General features: G+C 43.1%; 1 protein-coding gene across 2 annotated transcripts; it reads right to left on the bottom strand.

Annotated features, from left to right (window-relative positions):
- Window positions 1–276: 276 nt before the first annotated feature.
- Window positions 277–15,997, bottom strand: csf3r (colony stimulating factor 3 receptor). 2 transcript variants are annotated; one of them, XM_014167081.3, is made up of 17 exons: window positions 15,858–15,997; window positions 12,379–12,503; window positions 11,999–12,077; window positions 11,315–11,701; window positions 10,260–10,389; window positions 5,425–5,591; window positions 5,005–5,168; window positions 4,640–4,790; window positions 4,249–4,331; window positions 3,927–4,134; window positions 3,204–3,392; window positions 2,775–2,876; window positions 2,250–2,396; window positions 1,696–1,836; window positions 1,409–1,505; window positions 1,239–1,320; window positions 277–1,080 (listed from the first exon to the last, which is right to left on the bottom strand). In XM_014167081.3, exons 3-17 carry the CDS (start codon window positions 12,063–12,065, stop codon window positions 574–576), a joined length of 2,622 nt encoding a protein of 873 aa, XP_014022556.1. In that variant the 5' UTR covers window positions 12,066–12,077; window positions 12,379–12,503; window positions 15,858–15,997; the 3' UTR covers window positions 277–573. The 2 variants fall into 2 exon arrangements, with proteins under 2 accessions (XP_014022556.1, XP_082819252.1); XM_082963126.1 differs by lacking the exon at window positions 15,858–15,997 and adding an exon at window positions 14,250–14,503.
- Window positions 15,998–18,755: the final 2,758 nt, after the last annotated feature.

An 18,755-nucleotide genomic window follows, 5' to 3' on the forward strand; every position in this document is an offset into this window, starting at 1 on the left:
GAAAGTTGCGCCCCTGTGCATGGGAATACTTGGGAAAAGATTTCCAAATGAAAATCACTTGGAGATGATTTTCTGGTGTTTTTACAGTCTTATGTCCAACAATGATAATACAAAAAAAAAGAAATATTAAAAAAAAAGTTTTTTTTGCTCAGACAACTTGGGGGGGCCAAATAAAACCAACCATGGCCCAAATTCGGCACACTTGCCGCTAGTTGGGGATCCCTGCCTTAGAAGCTTAAACATAAGGGAATGTATATGAAAACAGCATACAATAACTGTACTGGACAATTTATTGGTGCCTCTGTATTAGCATTATAAATGACAATATTGATCAGACATTTATTTTATGATTTACATCAGACCAGAAGAGACAAAATATTGATCAACATGAACACACATGAACTTTATTAATTACTATTTTTCAGTGCACTTTTTTGTAGCACTAACATTCACAAACTGGGCAATCATGTTGGCCCTGTCTTGAAAACATCATTGGTGTTGAACATGTATCTGCCATTCTGTGACAAACATCTCACATATCTTGCATACATTTCAAAATCTCAATACCACTGATTAGGTTTCACTTTGAACATCATTTATTGCCAAAGCCCTAAGCAAGGGAAAGTCATCCCAAAGAATGCATAACTCTCCCCTTCCTGGGCTGTCATTCAGGCATTCTCTAAAGGAAACTTGCTCCCCAGATGTCCCACGGACGGGAACATTCTGGTACTCCTTTGGGCTAGAGGGCTCCTCGAGCTCCTCCTCCAGGAGTGGCTGTGTGGACTCTGAGCGCAGGTAGGCATGGGATTGGCTTGGTGGCTGAATTGAGTATGGGCTATCAAAGACCACAGTGGCATACGGAACAGAGTGTTGGTGTGACCCTATGTAGCTAGGGCTGAGGGCATGGGGGGAGCCACAAATGGACTCGCCCAGGTCACTGGTGTCACTGCAGCGGCACCAGGGGTCATCGGTGATCTCGCCATCCCTCTTCTCGAGACCCTTCTTGGGCAGGTCCAGGAGGCTGAGATGGGAGAGATAAACCAGGCTGGATTCCTGCATGTCCTCAACAGGGGGAATATCCTTCAAAGAGAAAAATAAACATGTATCTCCTTGGTCAAACCACAGAAACATTAAATAGAAGAGAAGCATAAATGCCTAAGAGATTAGTAACCCTTATGTTTAGGGATTATACACACACACAGATTACATGGTTTGTCATGATAATCCTAATACTGCACCTGCATTGAATCCAATGTGGTCCACCTTTTGATGCTGCTGTTGGCAGGGTCAGGGATCTTGGGCCAAAAGCACATCTTCAACCTTCGGATAAGAACAGAAACTTGTATTGTTTTTAAATAGCACAAACACACAAGTATTTACTGACATGAAGTCAATGTTGAGTTCTCACCGTTCATGTGTTGAGAAGCAGACCAGAACTGAGATAATGATGAGCAATGACAGCCCAACACCAGAGGAAATAACTATCAAGATGATAGCCAAGTCGTCTGAAAATATATAGATTTAGATTTAGGACATATGTTTTAGACAATTTACTGATACAGTATCTGACCTCACATAGGGTGGAGCGCCATGAGTCTGGAAGCGAGACTAGTCCTCAAATAACACCGCACATTACTTTTATTTAAAAGCACTTCACTGATTGACTTTACTTTTTGACAAAATTCTAATACCAACCCATTGGTTCAGTTTTGAGTGTAACCTCTGATCCGTTCAGACTCCCGCCACCTGTGCTAACCATAATAAAGGCTTTGTAAGAGGATGAATGGTCGAGCTCTCGTAGGACCACCCTCCTCTTTTCCAGCTCAGCAGTCACAACTGTAAAAGAATGACACAGCAACTGCAGTATGAGTTTACATGTTAATTTATTTAACCAGGCAAGTCAGTTGGGAATAAATACTGGTAACACTTTATCTGGATAGTCCATCTGTAGATGCTCCACTAACTATCTACTAACCCTAGCTCTAAACCTAACCTTAACCATTACCATTATCCTAACCCTAAACTTAACCCTTACCCTAAGCCTTATTCTAAACCTAACCATAACCTTAGAAAGCAGTTGATCGTATGACCATCTGTAGAGCATCTAGACTATTCACATACAGTGTGACCTAAATACTTATTTACAATGACAGCCTGGCAAAATAAGGCTTTTGTATGAACTTTCAGTCATCTATAGTTGTATCATCAATGGTGAATCATCAACATCATCACAATAAGCATCTTTCCACCTTTGGTGTTTCCCTGCTCATCCCAGTAGAAGATCTGGTAGCTCTGCACGATCCCATTCCTCTGGCATAGTGGAATCTCCTCCCAAGTAAGCTCAATACGAGAATGCAACATCTCCCTCACCCTCAGATTTGGGGCGGCAGATGGGGCTGCCATAAACAACGGAGAACATTAAGGACTATATGGATTAAATGGCAGTAAAAGTAGTGGTGATTACCATATCAATTATATAATGTCATAAACTTAATAGTGCTTTGATTTGTTGGTATTGTCATGCTGACAAAGAGCTATAATGTAGGCGCTTGATGTAAATAGAGTAGAATAAGCTTGTAGTAATGGTGGTAGCAGTATGCGGAAGTGTAATTTGCTATATGTCTCCAATAGAGGGAGGCATTGTACCACCTTTCATCAGCTTGTTTGCAGCTATTTCGCACCTCATTGACTCAAAGGAAGCCTGCAACACCTCCCTTGATCTTGTAAAGATCTTACAAAGTCCAAGATATAAGGGTTAGTGTTTACCGACTTACCCTTTTGTCTAGAGTACGCCTCGACGGTTTGAGGAAGGCCAATCCCGTCCTTATACCTTGGATACACAGAGATCCCATAGGGATTGTATGGCTCGATGCTCTCTGTAGACAAGGAGAAAGAGATAACAGTGGATCCAAGTTCATAAATTCATAGTATGTGGATAAATCCTGCAAAGAAAGTCTGCACAAATCAACTCAAACAACAAACTAGAGAACACACTCGCTCAAGCTGATACCGTAGATGCAATTCAATGAAAACGTTATTGTCCCTGCAGATAAATGAATTGTGCAGCCAGGAGAATTGTACATAAAAGGAGTACATAGTCCTCCCACAAACTTCTAACACAGAACTAGAGACACATGACAGGTAAATGAAACCACAGAGTGTACATTATGAATGTATACCGTTATAACTGACATAAACCATACCTGATATTAGAGTGCTGGATTGATTCCTGTCAATGTGGTCAAACAAGATGAGGGAAGGGTCCATTTTCCACAATGGCCTCCACTCCACAACATAGCCTGTGACACTGGATGAATGTATGCTTGTCCACTGGACCAGTAGTGATCTCTCATCATGAGGAAGGACATTGACGTCAGAGACTGCTGCCAGAGCTGGAGACAGATAGAGATTTTTAACCACACAATATGTCACAGGTAAGCTTAAACACACATAGATTGAGTCCCAAATGACATCATATTCCCTGTATAGTGCACATAGGACTCAAAAATAGTGCACTATATAGGGAATAGGGTGTTAGGGTCGCTGACATAACACACATAACACCTTTTGCTTATGCATATATTCTGATTTCTAAATTGACCCCTGGCCTAGATCAGAGGATTGCATAGGTGGACGAAATATGGTGACATTTCCACCCAGCCAATCAGAGGAAGATATTACCATAATGCTAATATATATGCAATCCTCTCAGATCTACAGGAGTGCCTAGGGTGTAGGGGATGATTTTGAATTCAGCAACAGGGATATTTCGTTTTCGCTCTATACTGAAAGTGCTCTATCTTGAAAAATGTACTACTGACATACTATTTATTGGGATTTTATTAACAGTGGTCTAATAAAGAAAATGCTAAAAGATTGAGTAAAATACCCCTTTATACACAATCTAACTATTAATAAAGCTTTACCTCTGTGTTGAAACACTTCCACCTCCGTAGGGCTGGATGTCCCTGCAGCGTTCCCAGCACTGAGGAACACTTTCCTTGCCCCTCTGGGAAGCTGGAAAACACAGTGGCTATCCAATGTGACGCACAACTGTCCCTTTTTCAGGGGTTGTCTCTGGCGCGAGACAACATAGTACAGGATCTTGCCATTGGCACGGAACTGCTTCGATGGCTACAAAAGGAAGAACGGAGATGAATGAGGAAGGGCAAGTTGTGTGGACCACTATCACAGGAAACAAAGTTTGTGATGTGTCAAATTTGAATGTGTTCTGTGTGTCGTTCTCACCTTCCAAAACAAGTGTACACTGAGAGACTTTTGCCTCTGCTCCCTAGATACCTTCATCCAAGAGTCGAGTCGTCCGGTGGGAGCTGAAAAGAAGCAGAAGTGTCCATTTTGAAACTCGTCAAATGTTTGTGCCTCTGTTGTGAGGAGAAGCAAAGAATTATTGCAGACTAGACAGGTGTAGGCTATAAATTCACTTCCAAAGAGCCTAGTGTTAGTCAATACATACATTCTACCAGAGCTGTAAAAAGAGGGATAGAAAATGTAGGACATTTCATTAGCATAGAGTGAAAAGTAAACCCAATGAACGTAAGAATAAGAAATAGATTAAAAGATTTGTACCATGGGAGTGATAAATTACATTATATTAAAACAGAATTGATGCATGACATACCCCTCTCAAGCGTGACTGCAGTATTGCTGTTACTCCATTCGCTCCATGGACTCTGGTGATACCTGACCCGTATCTGGATGTGGTACTCAGTCCCGTGAAGCAGACGACACACCTCCATGGGTCTCTGGCGCATTAAGCGGGGCACAGGGACCTAACACACATTCACGCACGTGCGTACGCACACACAAACATACATGCACACGCAAACACACACACAAACACACACACTCACAGTAATGTCATTATTTTTATGGTTACCTAGTACCTCATTTATACCTAATTTATTTTTCATGTTGTTTAATCAAAATAATTTTTGTTCAAACGGTTGCAGTATGTGGACACTTAGGTAATGGACATTCTCTTACTGGTTCTTCACTCCACTGCTTGCTGTTTGCTGTTTTCAGTCGCACCTCCAAGGTCACAGTGGTCACCCACGCTTGCTGTTCAGAGAGACCCCAGCTGAGCCTTAGGCAGCCATACCTGTTTGGCTCTGCTTGGACCTTCATAACTTTTGGAGGGTCAAACTTGGCTGCAATATGAGAGTTATATTAGAACTCCTATGATGTGAGTAGCTTAATCTCAATACCATGCCACAAAGTACTTGTGCATAAGGTTCTGTGTTTTAGGTTTAAAGAATACAGTGAGCTTCAGAATAACTATCTTTTTACATTGTCTGTATTAGGACAGCTTCAGAGTCACAAGTGACACCAAGTCGGTGTGACTGAGGTTGTCCTAATATGGACACCATATTCTGTAAATCATGGCCCAAATCACTACTTCCTTACCTGATTCCATTGGCTCCAGAAGCAAAGGTGTTGAGGTGGCTTGACCCAAGGCATTCACCGCCTTGACATGTATTTCTATCTCTGAGAAGAGAACAAAGCCGGTCCGTGGTATCTTGTAGTGATGTACCCCTGGCGGCAGCATGTACGTGTTGCTCTCTGGTAAGTCCCTGTTAAGATGAAGAAATAATACAACTTCTTGAGCAAATCACAATTATGCATCTTCCCCTTTTAAGTTCTTTGGATAACCTCCACACCTATGCATAGTGATATTAGTAGGTTGCCACAGAAAGCATCGTGGAAGTAACATCTAAACTGGTGTCACGACTTCCGCCGAAGTCGGTCCCTCTCCTTGTTCGGGCGGCGGTCGACGTCACCGGCCTTCTGGCCACCGACGATCCACTTTTCATTTTCCATTTGTTTTGTCTTTGTCTTACACACCTGGTTTCACTCACCCAATTACCTGTTTATTATTTAACCCTCTGTTCCCCATGTTTGTTTGTGAGTGATTGTTTATTGTATTTTCGGTCCGTTATGGTGTGCTCGTGATGTTACTTTGTACATTTGTCATTCTGAGTAAAAGTACATTGATTACTCATAATGCTGTCCTGCGCCTGACTCTCTACACCAGCTACACACAGGACCCTTACAGAATCACTCACCCAAAGAATGGAGTCAGCAGGAGCAGACGCCCTCCCAGTTGCAGTGGATGAGTGTGTTCAGCAGCACGCGACCATGTTGCAACGTCTGGACATAGCCATGGATCGTTGGGAGAGAGGAGGAGATTTTCCAGCGCCTCCACCAATCCCACTACAACAGGTCCCACTGTCCACCCCTCTTCCACCTGGTCCCAGCGGGATTCGACTCGCGCTCCCGAGGGAGTATGATGGGACAGCTGCCGGATGCCAGGGGATTCTACTACAGCTGGAGCTCTACCTGGCGACCGTCCACCCGGCTCCTTCGGGGCTTGAGAGTGTGTCCGCCCTCGTCTCCTGCCTCACAGGCAAAGCCTTGGAGTGGGCCAACGCTGTATGGAGTGAGAGAGACGTGGCGTTGGACCATTATGCAGAGTTCACCCGCCGCTTTCGGGCAGTGTTCGACAACCCGCCTGAGTGGAACGTCTGTTCCACCTGAGGCAGGGGACAAGGAGCATGCAGGATTTCGCCTTGGACTTCCGGACCCTGGCCACCAGCGCGAGATGAAACGATAGGGCCCTGATCGATCACTACAGGCGCAGTCTGCACGAGGACGTAAGTCGGGAGTTGGCCTGCCAAGACACCACCTTCACATTGGACCAGCTGGTGGACATGTCCATCCGGCTGGACAACCTGCTGACTGCCAGCTGACGTCCGGATCGGGACCTGTCAGTTCCATCCCCCAGTAGGGCGACCGGAGGAGGGGCCATTCCCTGCACCATCTGTGGCCGCAGAGGGCACACTGCTGGTCGATGCAATGGGGGTTCCTCAGGGAGTCGAGGTAGCAGGCAGAGCACTATCGTGTCACCCCAGGTGAGTCGGCACCAGGCTCACCCAGAGCCCCCTGTTGCTCACATGTATGTGTTTATTTAATTTCCTGAGTTTTCCCCGCATTCCCAGCGTAAGGCGCTAGTAGATTCAGGTGCAGCTGGGAATTTTATTAACCGTTAATTTGCTCATAGTTTAGGGATACCCCTTGTTCCTGTGGATATGCCCTTCCCTGTGCACGCCCTAGATAGTCGACCATTAGGGTCAGGGCTGATTAGGGAGGCCACCGTTCCACTTGACATGGTTACGCAGGAGGGTCACAAGGAGAGAATCAGTCTCTTCCTTATTGATTCTCCTGCGTTTCCCGTGGTGCTGGGCCTACCCTGGTTGGCCTGTCTTAACCCCACTATTTCGTGGCAACAGAGGGCTCTCAAGGGGTGGTCACGAGAGTGCTCAGGGAGGTGTGTGGGGGTTTCCATCGGTGCGACTACGGTGGAAAGTCCAGACCAGGTTTCCACCGTGCGCATCCCCTCAGAATATGCCGTTTTGGCTCTCGCCTTCTGTAAGAAGAGGGCGACTAAATTACCACCCCATCGAAGTGGGGATTGTGCGATAAATCTCCTGGTAGACGCAGCATTTCCCAGAAGTCACGTGTATCCTCTGTCACAGGAGGAGACGGCGGCTATGGAAACATATGTCTCCGAATCCCTGGGGCAGGGCTACATTCGGCCCTCCACTTCACCTGCCTCGTCTAGTTTATTTTTTGTGAAGAAGAAGGATGGGGTCTGCGCCCGTGTATTGACTATCGAGGGATCAGTCAGATCACAGTGAGGTATAGCTACCCGTTGCCTCTCATCGCCAGTGCGATCGAGTCAATGCACGGGGCGCGCTTCTTCAGAAAAGTGGATCTCAGGAGTGCTTACAACCTGGTGCGTATACGGGAGGGGGACGAGTGGAAGACGGTAATTAGTACCATCTCAGGGCACTATGAGTACCTCGTCATGCCGTACTGGTTGATGAATACTCCATCAGTCTTCCAGGCCTTTGTTGACGAGATTTTCCGGGACCTGCACGGGCAGGGTGTAGTGGTGTATATCGATGACATTCTGATATACTCCGCTACACGTGCCGAGCATGTGTCCCTGGTGCGCAGGGTGCTTGGTCGACTGTTGGAACATGACCTGAATGTCAAGGCTGAGAAATGTCTGTTCTTCCAACAGTCCGTCTCCTTCCTAGGGTACCGCATTTCCACTTCAGGGGTGGAGATGGAGAGTGACCGCATTTCAGCCGTGCGTAATTGGCCGACTCCCACCACGGTAAAGGAAGTGAAACGGTTTCTAGGGTTTGACAACTACTACTGGAGGTTTATCCGGGGTTTTGGTCAGGTAGCAGCTCCTATTACCTCACTGCTGAAGGGGGGACCGTGGCGGCTGCAGTGGTTGGCTGAGGCGGACAGGGCTTTTGGTCACCTGAGGGCTCTGTTTACCTCGGCTCCCATGCTGGCTCATCCGGATCCCTCTTTGGCGTTCATAGTGGAGGTGAACGCGTCCGAGGCTGGGATAGGAGCCGTGCTCTCTCAGCGCTCTGGCACACCACCAAAGCTCCGCCCCTGTGCTTTCTTTTCAAAGAAGCTCATAATTTCAATTTCTCAAACATACGACTATTTTACACCATTTTAAAGATACACTTCTCCTTGATGTAACCACATTGTCCGATTTCAAAAAGGCTTTACAGCGAAAGCAAAACATTAGATTATGTCAGCAGAGTACCAAGCTAGAAATAATCAGACACCCATTTTTCAAGCTAGCATATAATGTCACAAAAACCCAGAAGACAGCTAAATGCAGCACTAACCTTTGATGATCTTCATCAGATGACAACCCTAGGACATTATGTTATACAATATATGCATGTTTTGTTCAATCAAGTTCATATTTATATCAAAAAACAGCATTTTACATTAGCATGTGACGTTCAGAACTAGCATACCCCCCGCAAACTTCCGGGGAATTTGCTAACAATTTACTAAATTACTCACGATAAACGTTCACAAAAAGCATAACAATTATTTTAAGAATTATAGATACAGAACTCCTCTATGCACTCGATATGTCCGATTTTAAAATAGCTTTTTGGTGAAAGCACATTTTGAAATATTCTAAGTACATAGCCCAGCCATCACGGGCTAGCTATTTAGACACCCGGCAAGTTTAGCACTCACCAATATCAGATTTACTATTATAAAAGTTTGATTACCTTTTGTTGTCTTCATCAGAATGCACTCCCAGGACTGCTACTTCAATAACAAATGTTGGTTTGGTCCAAAATAATCCATTGTTATATCCGAATAGCGGCGTTTTGTTCGTGCGTCCCAGACACTATCCGAATGGTAAAGAAGGGTGCATGGCGCAATTCGTGACAAAAAATGTCTAAATATTCCATTACCGTACTTCGAAGCATGTCAACCGCTGTTTAAAATCAATTTTTATGCAATTTATCTCGTAAAAAAGCGATAATATTCCGATCCGGGAATCTCCTTTTCGGCAAACAGAGGGAAAATCACAAAGACGGGGGCGGCCAGGGCACGCGCCTAAGCCCACAGTCCCTTGATCGGCCACTTGAGAAAGGCGATAATGTGTTTCAGCCTGGGGCTGGGATGACGACATTCTGTTTTTTCCCGGGCTCTGAGCGCCCATGGAAGACGTAGGAAGTGTCACGTTAGAGCAGAGATCCTTTGTAAAAGATAGAGATGGCAAAGAAGTTCAAGAAATGGTCAGACAGGCCACTTCCTGTAAAGGAATCTCTCAGGTTTTGACCTGCCATTTGAGTTCTGTTATACTCACAGACACCATTCAAACAGTTTTAGAAACTTTGGAGTGTTTTCTATCCAAAGCCAATAATTATATGCATATTCTAGTTACTGGGCAGGAGTAGTAACCAGATTAAATCGGGTACGTTTTTTATCCAGCAGTGAAAATACTGCCCCCTAGCCATAACAGGTTAACCCTCTGTTCCCCATGTTTGTTTGTGAGTGATTGTTTATTGTATTTTCGGTCCGTTATGGTGTGCTCGTGATGTTACTGTGTACATTTGTCATTCTGAGTAAAAGTACGTTGATGACATATTTTCTGTCCTGCGCCTGACTCTCTGCACCAGCTACACACAGGACCCTTACAACTGGTTCTCTTTGGATAACCACCACACATATGCAGGCATTTATATTACAATGGCCCTGAGGGGCAAAGTAGCTAGATTGTCCAAGAAAGCATTTAAAAAATACCATCGTAATTACAATAAACATTTACATTTTACATGTAAATGTAAATCTAAAAATACAACAGATGCACTTGTTCTCCGCCAATAGCCACTTGTTACCTGATCTCAGTGTAGAGAGTGTACTGTGTGGGCAGGTGGGTGTCCTGTCCTGGGTCCCATTGGCATGAGAGGGTTTCCGGTTTGGTCAGGTTAGTCAGGCAGCTAAGGTTCTGTGGTGCTGGGGGTGGAACTATGAAAATAACAATTATTGGGGTGAGCAAAACAATGTAAAAGTTAGTTAGTGCTCAGCCCTCAGAGCCTGGGGGGGTTCCTGCCTTTCTAGGGAGTTTTTCCTAGCCACCGTGCTTCTACATCTTTCTTGCATGCTGTTTGGGGTTTTAGACTGGGTTTCTGTATAACGACTTTGTAAAATCTGCTGATGTAAAAAGAGCTTTAGAATTACATTTGAGTTGATTTTGATTTGATTTTGGAACAGAAAATGATAAAATCTTCAGAACTGCATTACTGAACTGTTCATTATCAGTTCAGGTTTTTATTCTTTATCTGAGGTGAAACGTATGTTTAAAACATGTAAAGGTAGACTCAGCGATATGAAGTAGACGCAGAAAGTAAACAGCATAGTGGGTCAGTTTTCTCAATAACTAAGAGAGTTGAAGCACGAGGCTCAATTTCACAGCTGTTTTGGTCGTGTGGCGAACCCGTGCACATGCACAGATACTGTGTGTGACTGTGTGAGAGCGAAGTCCACCTTTAAAAACATTTGAATTAATTATTATTTTATGCTCAGATTTCTAAGAACTGCTCCTTGAAATGAAACTACAGCATGTTCAATACTAGATGTTGGACATGAGGGAAACCAGGGAGGTGTGGCACTACATGACAAACCTGCATTTTTTCATTCCAACATTAAAAAAAATAAAGAAATACCATTCTTTACCATGGTCCCATCTGTAATCTTTTTATGTGGGGTAAGGGATATCCCTTACTATGAATGATAATGGAGCTATGGTAGACTATACATACAGCACACCACTGAACAGGCACAAACAAAACAAAGAAGAGAAGGAGAAGAGAAAGAAAGAAAGAAAGAAAGAAAGAAAGAAAGAAAGAAAGAAAGAAAGAAAGAAAGGAGAAGAAAGAAAAACGTCTCTCACATCCAGCTCTTATCTCCACTGCTCCTACGATCTGACACGGGAAGGTGTGGAGGACACAGCATGTGAGATATCCCTTGGTGTCCGTGAAGCTAGGTATAAACACTGTTGAGTTCCAGCCACTCTGATTGGCCACAGAATATAAAACAGTGGAGATCCAGCCACTTTCATTGGTGGCCGCTGCAGAGGTTCTACCACTCTCATTGGCTGCTGCAGGACTGCTGGGAATAAGGCGTTGGTTGAGGTGCCAGACAATGTGGTTGAGGTGCCAGACTGCCCCCTTTATGAGTGGGCAGTCATCTCTGATGATGCAAGAGGCAGTCACCGGTGACCCCAAGGCCACCACAGGGGTGGAAGTGTGTACCCGCACAGATGGAGACGTGTGAACCTCTGTCAGGAATGGAAAGAGAGCCAAGAGCAGATCAATGCATCAGCAACATTGAGGGAGAAGGTAGAAAAGGTTCTCTTTAAGCCACCAAATAAAAGACTTACAGCTCCATATTTCTTGCCTACTGTATATTTGCGTGTCTCAGTGAAACTCAAATTACACTGATCACCTCAAGATTTGCATTTCAAAACAACATTTTTAAGACAATGGGATGTGAAGTGTCTATTCTATTGTCTGTGCTACTGCTGGCAAGGTGTTGCCATTTAGAGAAGGTTATTTATTACAAAGACAGCACTCACCATCTTTCGTTCCGTTCACAAATGCCAGCAGCAGCGTGGCAAACATTGTTATCCAGGCTGATGCCATGGTGATACAAACCTGTGAGAGGGGAAGATGTGAAATGAGTGATTTTGAAGAAGAATGGGTGAAAGTACATTGCATTTAATGGAATCAAAACAACATTTGAAATTCCGGAGCTCGTATTGATGGACAACAGTGTATAAATTGTAATGGAAATGATAATGACTATATTTTTTCTAACCTGTCATGAACACACTGTTTGACACTACAAGCTGACATGAATGAAGATGCATCATCCACAACTGACACACGGAAATTACGAGGGAAAAAAAGAATAGACAGCTGTCTATGACAAACAAAGAAACACTGGGATACTCACAATTCCTCAGTCATAGGAAATTTGTTAGACTGATTCTAAAGTCTAAAGATCAGAGTGCACCAATCACCAATGGTAAGATGGCCATCAGCCGATTCACTCAGGTCATGCTTGTGTCTCTATATGTTCTGTGAGGAAAAAGAGAGGTCGGTTATTTCCTCTCTGTCATGTGGGACTGTCCCCTTCAGGTACACTGCAGCAAAACATTATGCAATGCAAAATGAAATTTGAGCGCTTCTTATTGGACAAGATCAGCTTGTCTCTCTTATTTTTCGTCCGTTTGGTGCCTAATGAATATGACTCTTGTTTTTACAACCTCTGTGTTATCTCCATGCTGAGAAGGCACATACTGGTGACAGGCAACTGAAAACCACATCCTTGTGAAACCTCTTGTGAAATGTAACTAGGCCCTCAGGGCTAAGATGGAGGATGGAATGCCCAATGAGAGTGTGTGTTCGGAATTAGATTATAGCTTGTTTGAGGGTGTTGACATGTACATCCTTGATTTCTCTCTCTCTCGTTCTCTCTCTGGTTGCAAACCTCTCAAACATGCCTGTCTCTTTGCCAGTGGACCCAGGCGTTTCAGTTTCTTATTTTAAATGTTTTTATTTTTTGTTACTTTTACGCCCCTTTCTCCTCAATTTTGTGGTATCCAATTGGTATTTACAGTCTTGTACTATCGCTGCAACTCCCGTACGGACTCGGGAGAGGCGAAGGTCGAGAGCCGTGCGTCCTCCGAAACACAACCCAACCAAGCCACATTGCTTCTTGACACAATGCCCACTTAACCCAGAAGCACCAATGTGTCGGATGAAACACCGTGCACCTTGCGACCGTGTCAGCGTGAACTGCGCCCGGCCCGCCACAGGAGTCGCTAGTGAGTGATGTGACAAAGACATCCCTGCCGGCTCAACCCTCCCTTAACCCGGACGACGCTGGGCCAATTGTGCACCGCCCCATGAGTCTCCCGGTCGCGGCCGGCTGCGACAAAGCCTGGACTTGAACCCAGAATCTCTAGTGGCACAGCTAGCACTGTGATGCAGTGCCTTAGACCACTGCACCACTCAAAATGCCATGCTCTGCAGTTTCTGAACAGTTGCCAAATAATGTATCACTTAATATTTAAAATCACTGAAATAGGAAAATAACTGAGAAAATGACATCCTTGTGAAACGTCTTGTCACCCTCTGGCAATGGACCAATCACAGCCCTGCCCCCATTACTGTTATTTGGCTAGAATACATATGCCAAGTAGGTGAAATGTAACTAGGCCCTCATGGCTAAGATGGAGGATGCCATGACCAATGAGAGTGTATGTTGGGAATTAGATTATTGCTCGTTTGAGGGCAGTGACATGTACATCCTTGAGATCTCGCTCCCTTTCTCCCTCTCCCTCTCTCCCTTTCTCCCTCTCTCCCTTTCTCCCTCTCTCAAACCTGCCTGTCTCTCTGCCAGTCTACCAAGGCTCTGCAGGTTCTGAAACGTTGACAAATTATCTATCATCACTTAATATTAAAAATCACTGAAATAGGGAAATAACTGCTATAGACCAGTGGAAATTGAAATGTGTTTCTGAATTTGGTTACCCTTTGGTTACCATTCAGCGGTCTGAAAATCAAGTAATAAATTGGCTGTAGATAATTTGAAAAACATTTATATGAATAGAAGGACAGTAAAACAGTTATGCCATGTGTTTGCTGAGTAGTTAGATGAAATTCACTACAATTGTGTTTATTTTCCACTTTGATGACACATTTTCTGTACTGCTAACATTAACTTCCAGTCATTTTTGCTCGCATTGCTGGTCCCGTTGTATTGACTTTTTCCGCAATTATGCAAAGAGTTATGGGATATTAGAATCCTCTTGTCCTAACCTGTATAGTAGGGGACGGAAAAGACGTCTGCTTTCCAAATGGCACCCTATTCCCAACATTTGGGACGCAAACCTATGTAGTGGATGCATGATGCAAGGCCATTGAAGTCTTCTTCTATTTACTGCTTATCAGCTGTCTGCATAAAGGCCTCCACTTCGCTCTTCTTCCCATGCAGAGATTTGCCTTATTATTATTGCAGGGAGCTAATTGCCTATGGCTCCTAAATGTCCCTTGCTGCCTTGAGAGAGAGAAAGAGAAAGTGACAGAGAGATAGACTGACAGACAGAGCGTGACAGGAGAGAGAGCGAGAGAGTGACAGAGAGAGACGGACAGAAAAAAAGTTATTACATTTGGAGTGATTTATTTTGTCACCGGCTAGCATGTCGCTCTCTAGCGTCATTATTTAGTATGCTTGTGAACGTAAATGAGAATGCCAATTTCCTGTTTTCGATTAGGAAAGCAGGGTTATGATATATTTTCCTTCTATAGGCTAACTTATCAGTGTAATACAAATATGTCAGGATGGTCAATAAACAAGCCTAATTTATGTAAAATGTTTGAGTACCTTTAGATGCCATGTCTACAGGCATTCCATGGAATGGTTGGATTTTATAATGTAATTTACAAGTATGGAGTGGACTTTTTTGCCCTAAAGGGTTGTTCCCCAAACTACCTATAATGGCACATTATTCTCACAAAAGTATGTTATTGTTTCAGAGAGATTTTGACACCCTTTGTTGTGTAATGGATGTGTTGCAAAGATAAAATATTTCAACATGTTCTATACCTTGTTCCTCTGTCTCCCTTTAAACGTGTTCTTCTCTTAAGCCATTGTGGTAAATGTTACAACAGTCCCTCTTTCTCGATTAGGCAATATCCTCTAACAGGCTGACAATGTTAAAGCTAGGACTATTTCTCCTTTTGTTCCTCTTTCTCCGCAAAGCTTCAATTGTACTTTTAGTTAATTTGGTGAACATATCATAGATATGTACAAATCACTATTTGACAATCTACCCTTTAATTTTCGATTAGAGGTATCTTCTTTGCTGGAAGGTGACCTGAGAAACTAGACCTCTCAATGACTAATAATTTGTCATAAAAACAAAAGGGCAGAAAGAGGAAAACAATCTCTTTCACATCCTCTTTTGCATATATTGACAGCACATAAACATCTTATACCTATCCAAGAATGAGAGATATACTTAGTTTTTCCCATTAATATTCCAAAAGAGTATAAGTAGTATGAGTGCAGATAGTGATCAGCTAGTAGTGATGCCAAAAGTGTTGTATATTTGTCACAATAAAACTGAAAAGGTCATGATGTCAGGTTGGATTCAAAACATTTCAAGTTAGATACATGTCACTACATCCTATTAAATTACCAATAAGTAAATCATTTGACATATCCACACAGTTGAACAGGGAGATTAAATTTCCTAGTCTGAGCTTCTCTCTCTCTCTCTCTCTCCCTCACTCACTCACTCACCAATAACAGATGTTGTGTTTTATTCCCCCCCTCTCCTCTGTTAGATTCAAGTGAATCAGAAGGTTTGGTAGGTAGCGTGATTCAGAGATAAAGAAAATCAATTAGAGAGCAACACCACTCACCACACAGCCTCAGCACCCTGAAAGACTTTCATCAGACTCTGGCGTAGACAGGATCAGATGGAACAGAGTGGAGAAATGGAACTCAGGTTTCAGGGCCACTTGAGTTTAACAGCCAGCCACATCCTTATTTTGAATTCATCATATACAGGAAAGATAACATGACGTGGGGTGGTGGGGCACATAACAGGAGAGATAGGGAAGTCAAGTTAAACGCTTTGAGATAGATTAATGAGTCAAATCTCACATAATGGAGTCAGATGCTCGATGTTATGTGCATTTGTCCACAAGAGATTAATAAATTAGTCAAACTATTTGAAATAAAGATTATTATATTTTAATTTTGAGTATTTCGAATTGTCACAGGTGTCAATTGTCACAGCCTTCTTCAAAGAAAGGCACGCTAATCCAACTCTTGTGGAGGACAAATTTGACATTTGAGAGCTGGAAAGTAAATTAAAGACTGTCAAATTGATATAATTGATTATTATGTTGTCTTATAAGGGCACAAGGCGAGACCCAGATGCAGATAGTAAGAGTCTTTGAAGTTTGTTCAATCCAAAAAGAGGTAAACAAAAGAATGGTCGTGTACAGGCAAAAGCTCAAAAACAGTTCAGGGTGCAGGAGGTACCGAAGGGCAGACAGGCTCGAGGTCAGGGCAAGCAGAATGGTCAGGCAGGCGGGAATGGAGTCCAGAAAATAGGCAAGGGTCAAAACCGGGAGGACAAGCAAAAAGAGAATAGAAACTGTGTACGGAAAAACACACTGGTTGACTTGAAACTGGCACAGAGAGACAGGAAACACAGGGATAAATACACCAGGGAAAATAACACCTGGAGGGGGTGGAGACAATCACAAGGACAGGTGAAACAGATCAGTGTGTGACATCTACAGATATCCATGCATTACTTGAGAATGGTTTTGTTTTGAGCTCTTTCATAGAACATTCTGTAAAATGTAGGCATATAAAAGCACCTCTTAAAGCTTTCTCTGAAGGCAACCATTTTGGGTTCCATGCAGTCTTTTTGAAGAAATGATTGAGGTGTGATCGAGTGTTCTGAGAAGATATGTTGTTCGTGCTCCAAGCATCATATTGAGCCCGTCTTCCTAAGCCAAAGGTGATTGTTTTCTGTTGTGTATTCAAATTGCAATACTACTGTATGTGCTTAATTAAAAGAAGTGGCGACTGAGAACAGAATCGTCCCTGGCATTTCTAACACACCAGCCCATTTTCTTCCCCCTTGAGGCCCCCATTATTAGCCAAATAATGATAATTTAGAAAAAATAACAGGTTAGACAGGCCTAACAATGGACCAGCTTAAAAGCAGTGGCTGACTGTTTTCCCTCCCTTTTTTTGTCAGATAGGTTGTTCATCCCTGTTTTTGGTTAGCTTTTGTGAACTCGGTCATTAACAAGTCAAGTACCTGTGAAAGCACAGTTGCAGTGGTTGTTAGATCTATCCAGTGGAAATAACTGCCGTTTCCTGTTATCTACTTCTTACAAGCAAACCCTTATAAATGGCAGCCAAAAACCTGTTCTGAGCTCTTTCATAGAAAAGCTCTAACAATGGAAATACATGTCCACACCCACACACACACACATGCCGGGGCAGGCGGGAGAAGGTGAGATCAGATGGGAGCATTCTAGTCAATTTTATTTCAAAAAAATTATTTAACTAATGATCTTTTGTAGAAAACATATCAATACACTCCTAACAACATAAACATGACGAAAAACTTATATTCAAACAAATAAGCCTCACCTATTAAAATAGCAATTCACTTTTATCTTTATCAAATTTGACACTCTCTCATTGCCCCCATATAATAACTCCTCACTTGTTCTTCTTAACGCTACAGTTAAAGCCTCCTCCTGCATGCCTCCGGAGTCAATCCTCTCTGGTATGGCCTGGTAAAAGGCTGCTATATTTGCTCCCAAAGAGAAAAATCTGAAGACAAATAGGAATGAGGTATTAGAACTATTGACTGGCCATTAAAGCTCTTCCTCTTCGTCACATTAAGACAATATTTTTCATAAAGAAACATGGCTTCAGATTCCAGTAATATTGTACAGAACACCAATATCTCAACCCTGATAGAAACCTAAACATTTTGAAATCCGTTCATATGCAAAGTTTTACTGCAAACAAAAAACACACATTTTCATAAATAACTGTTTAGCAAATACATTCAAATGGAACTTATAGTGCATGAGACTATGTTGCATTTCTACAGTTCCCTTATCTAGGAACAACATAAGAGTTTAATATGACCTCCTGTTCTTGAGTTTCCTCCATTTTAAGCTATATACACCACTGTCTTCTCCAATGTGTTGTGGCCCCTCTCTGTCTGTCTAACCTTTTGTTGCTTTGCTAATAGAAACAGCTCTTAAATGTGATTGTAAACTGTGCCTTGACCCTCAAGGGCACTCGGAGCCAGTCGCCATGTCACGTTTATTAGCTTATTAAGTTGTAAAATGATTTTGTGTCGGAGGCCTCGGTTTCAAACATAGAGGCTCACCCACTCAACTTTTCATCTAACTACCATATCCCTGCTCTCCCACTCTCCTGCGTCCTCACAAACCATAATGAAACCTAACTGTTAATCAGAGGGCACAAGAGAGAGAATTAAAGGAATGCATAACCAAGTCATTGGGTGAAAATCAACAGAGAAAAGAGAAGTAGACACTAATTAAAAATGCATTAACTGATTATCGTGCAGTTGACATATTTTGCTTGATCATTTTCTTTAATCAGCGTTAATGAACGGTGTGCTCTCAATCTACTGGGTGTACATGTTACATCTCAGTAAAATTAGCTCGGGGCCCCAAGTGAACCCGGACTGATGATGAACCATCCTCGCTTGATTGGGAATCCTGTGTATGTACTCTATTTTACTGCTC

The sequence above is a fragment of the Salmo salar genome, chromosome 02, assembly GCF_965601325.2.
Source record: "Salmo salar chromosome 02, fSalSal1, whole genome shotgun sequence".
Taxonomy (NCBI): domain Eukaryota; kingdom Metazoa; phylum Chordata; class Actinopteri; order Salmoniformes; family Salmonidae; genus Salmo; species Salmo salar.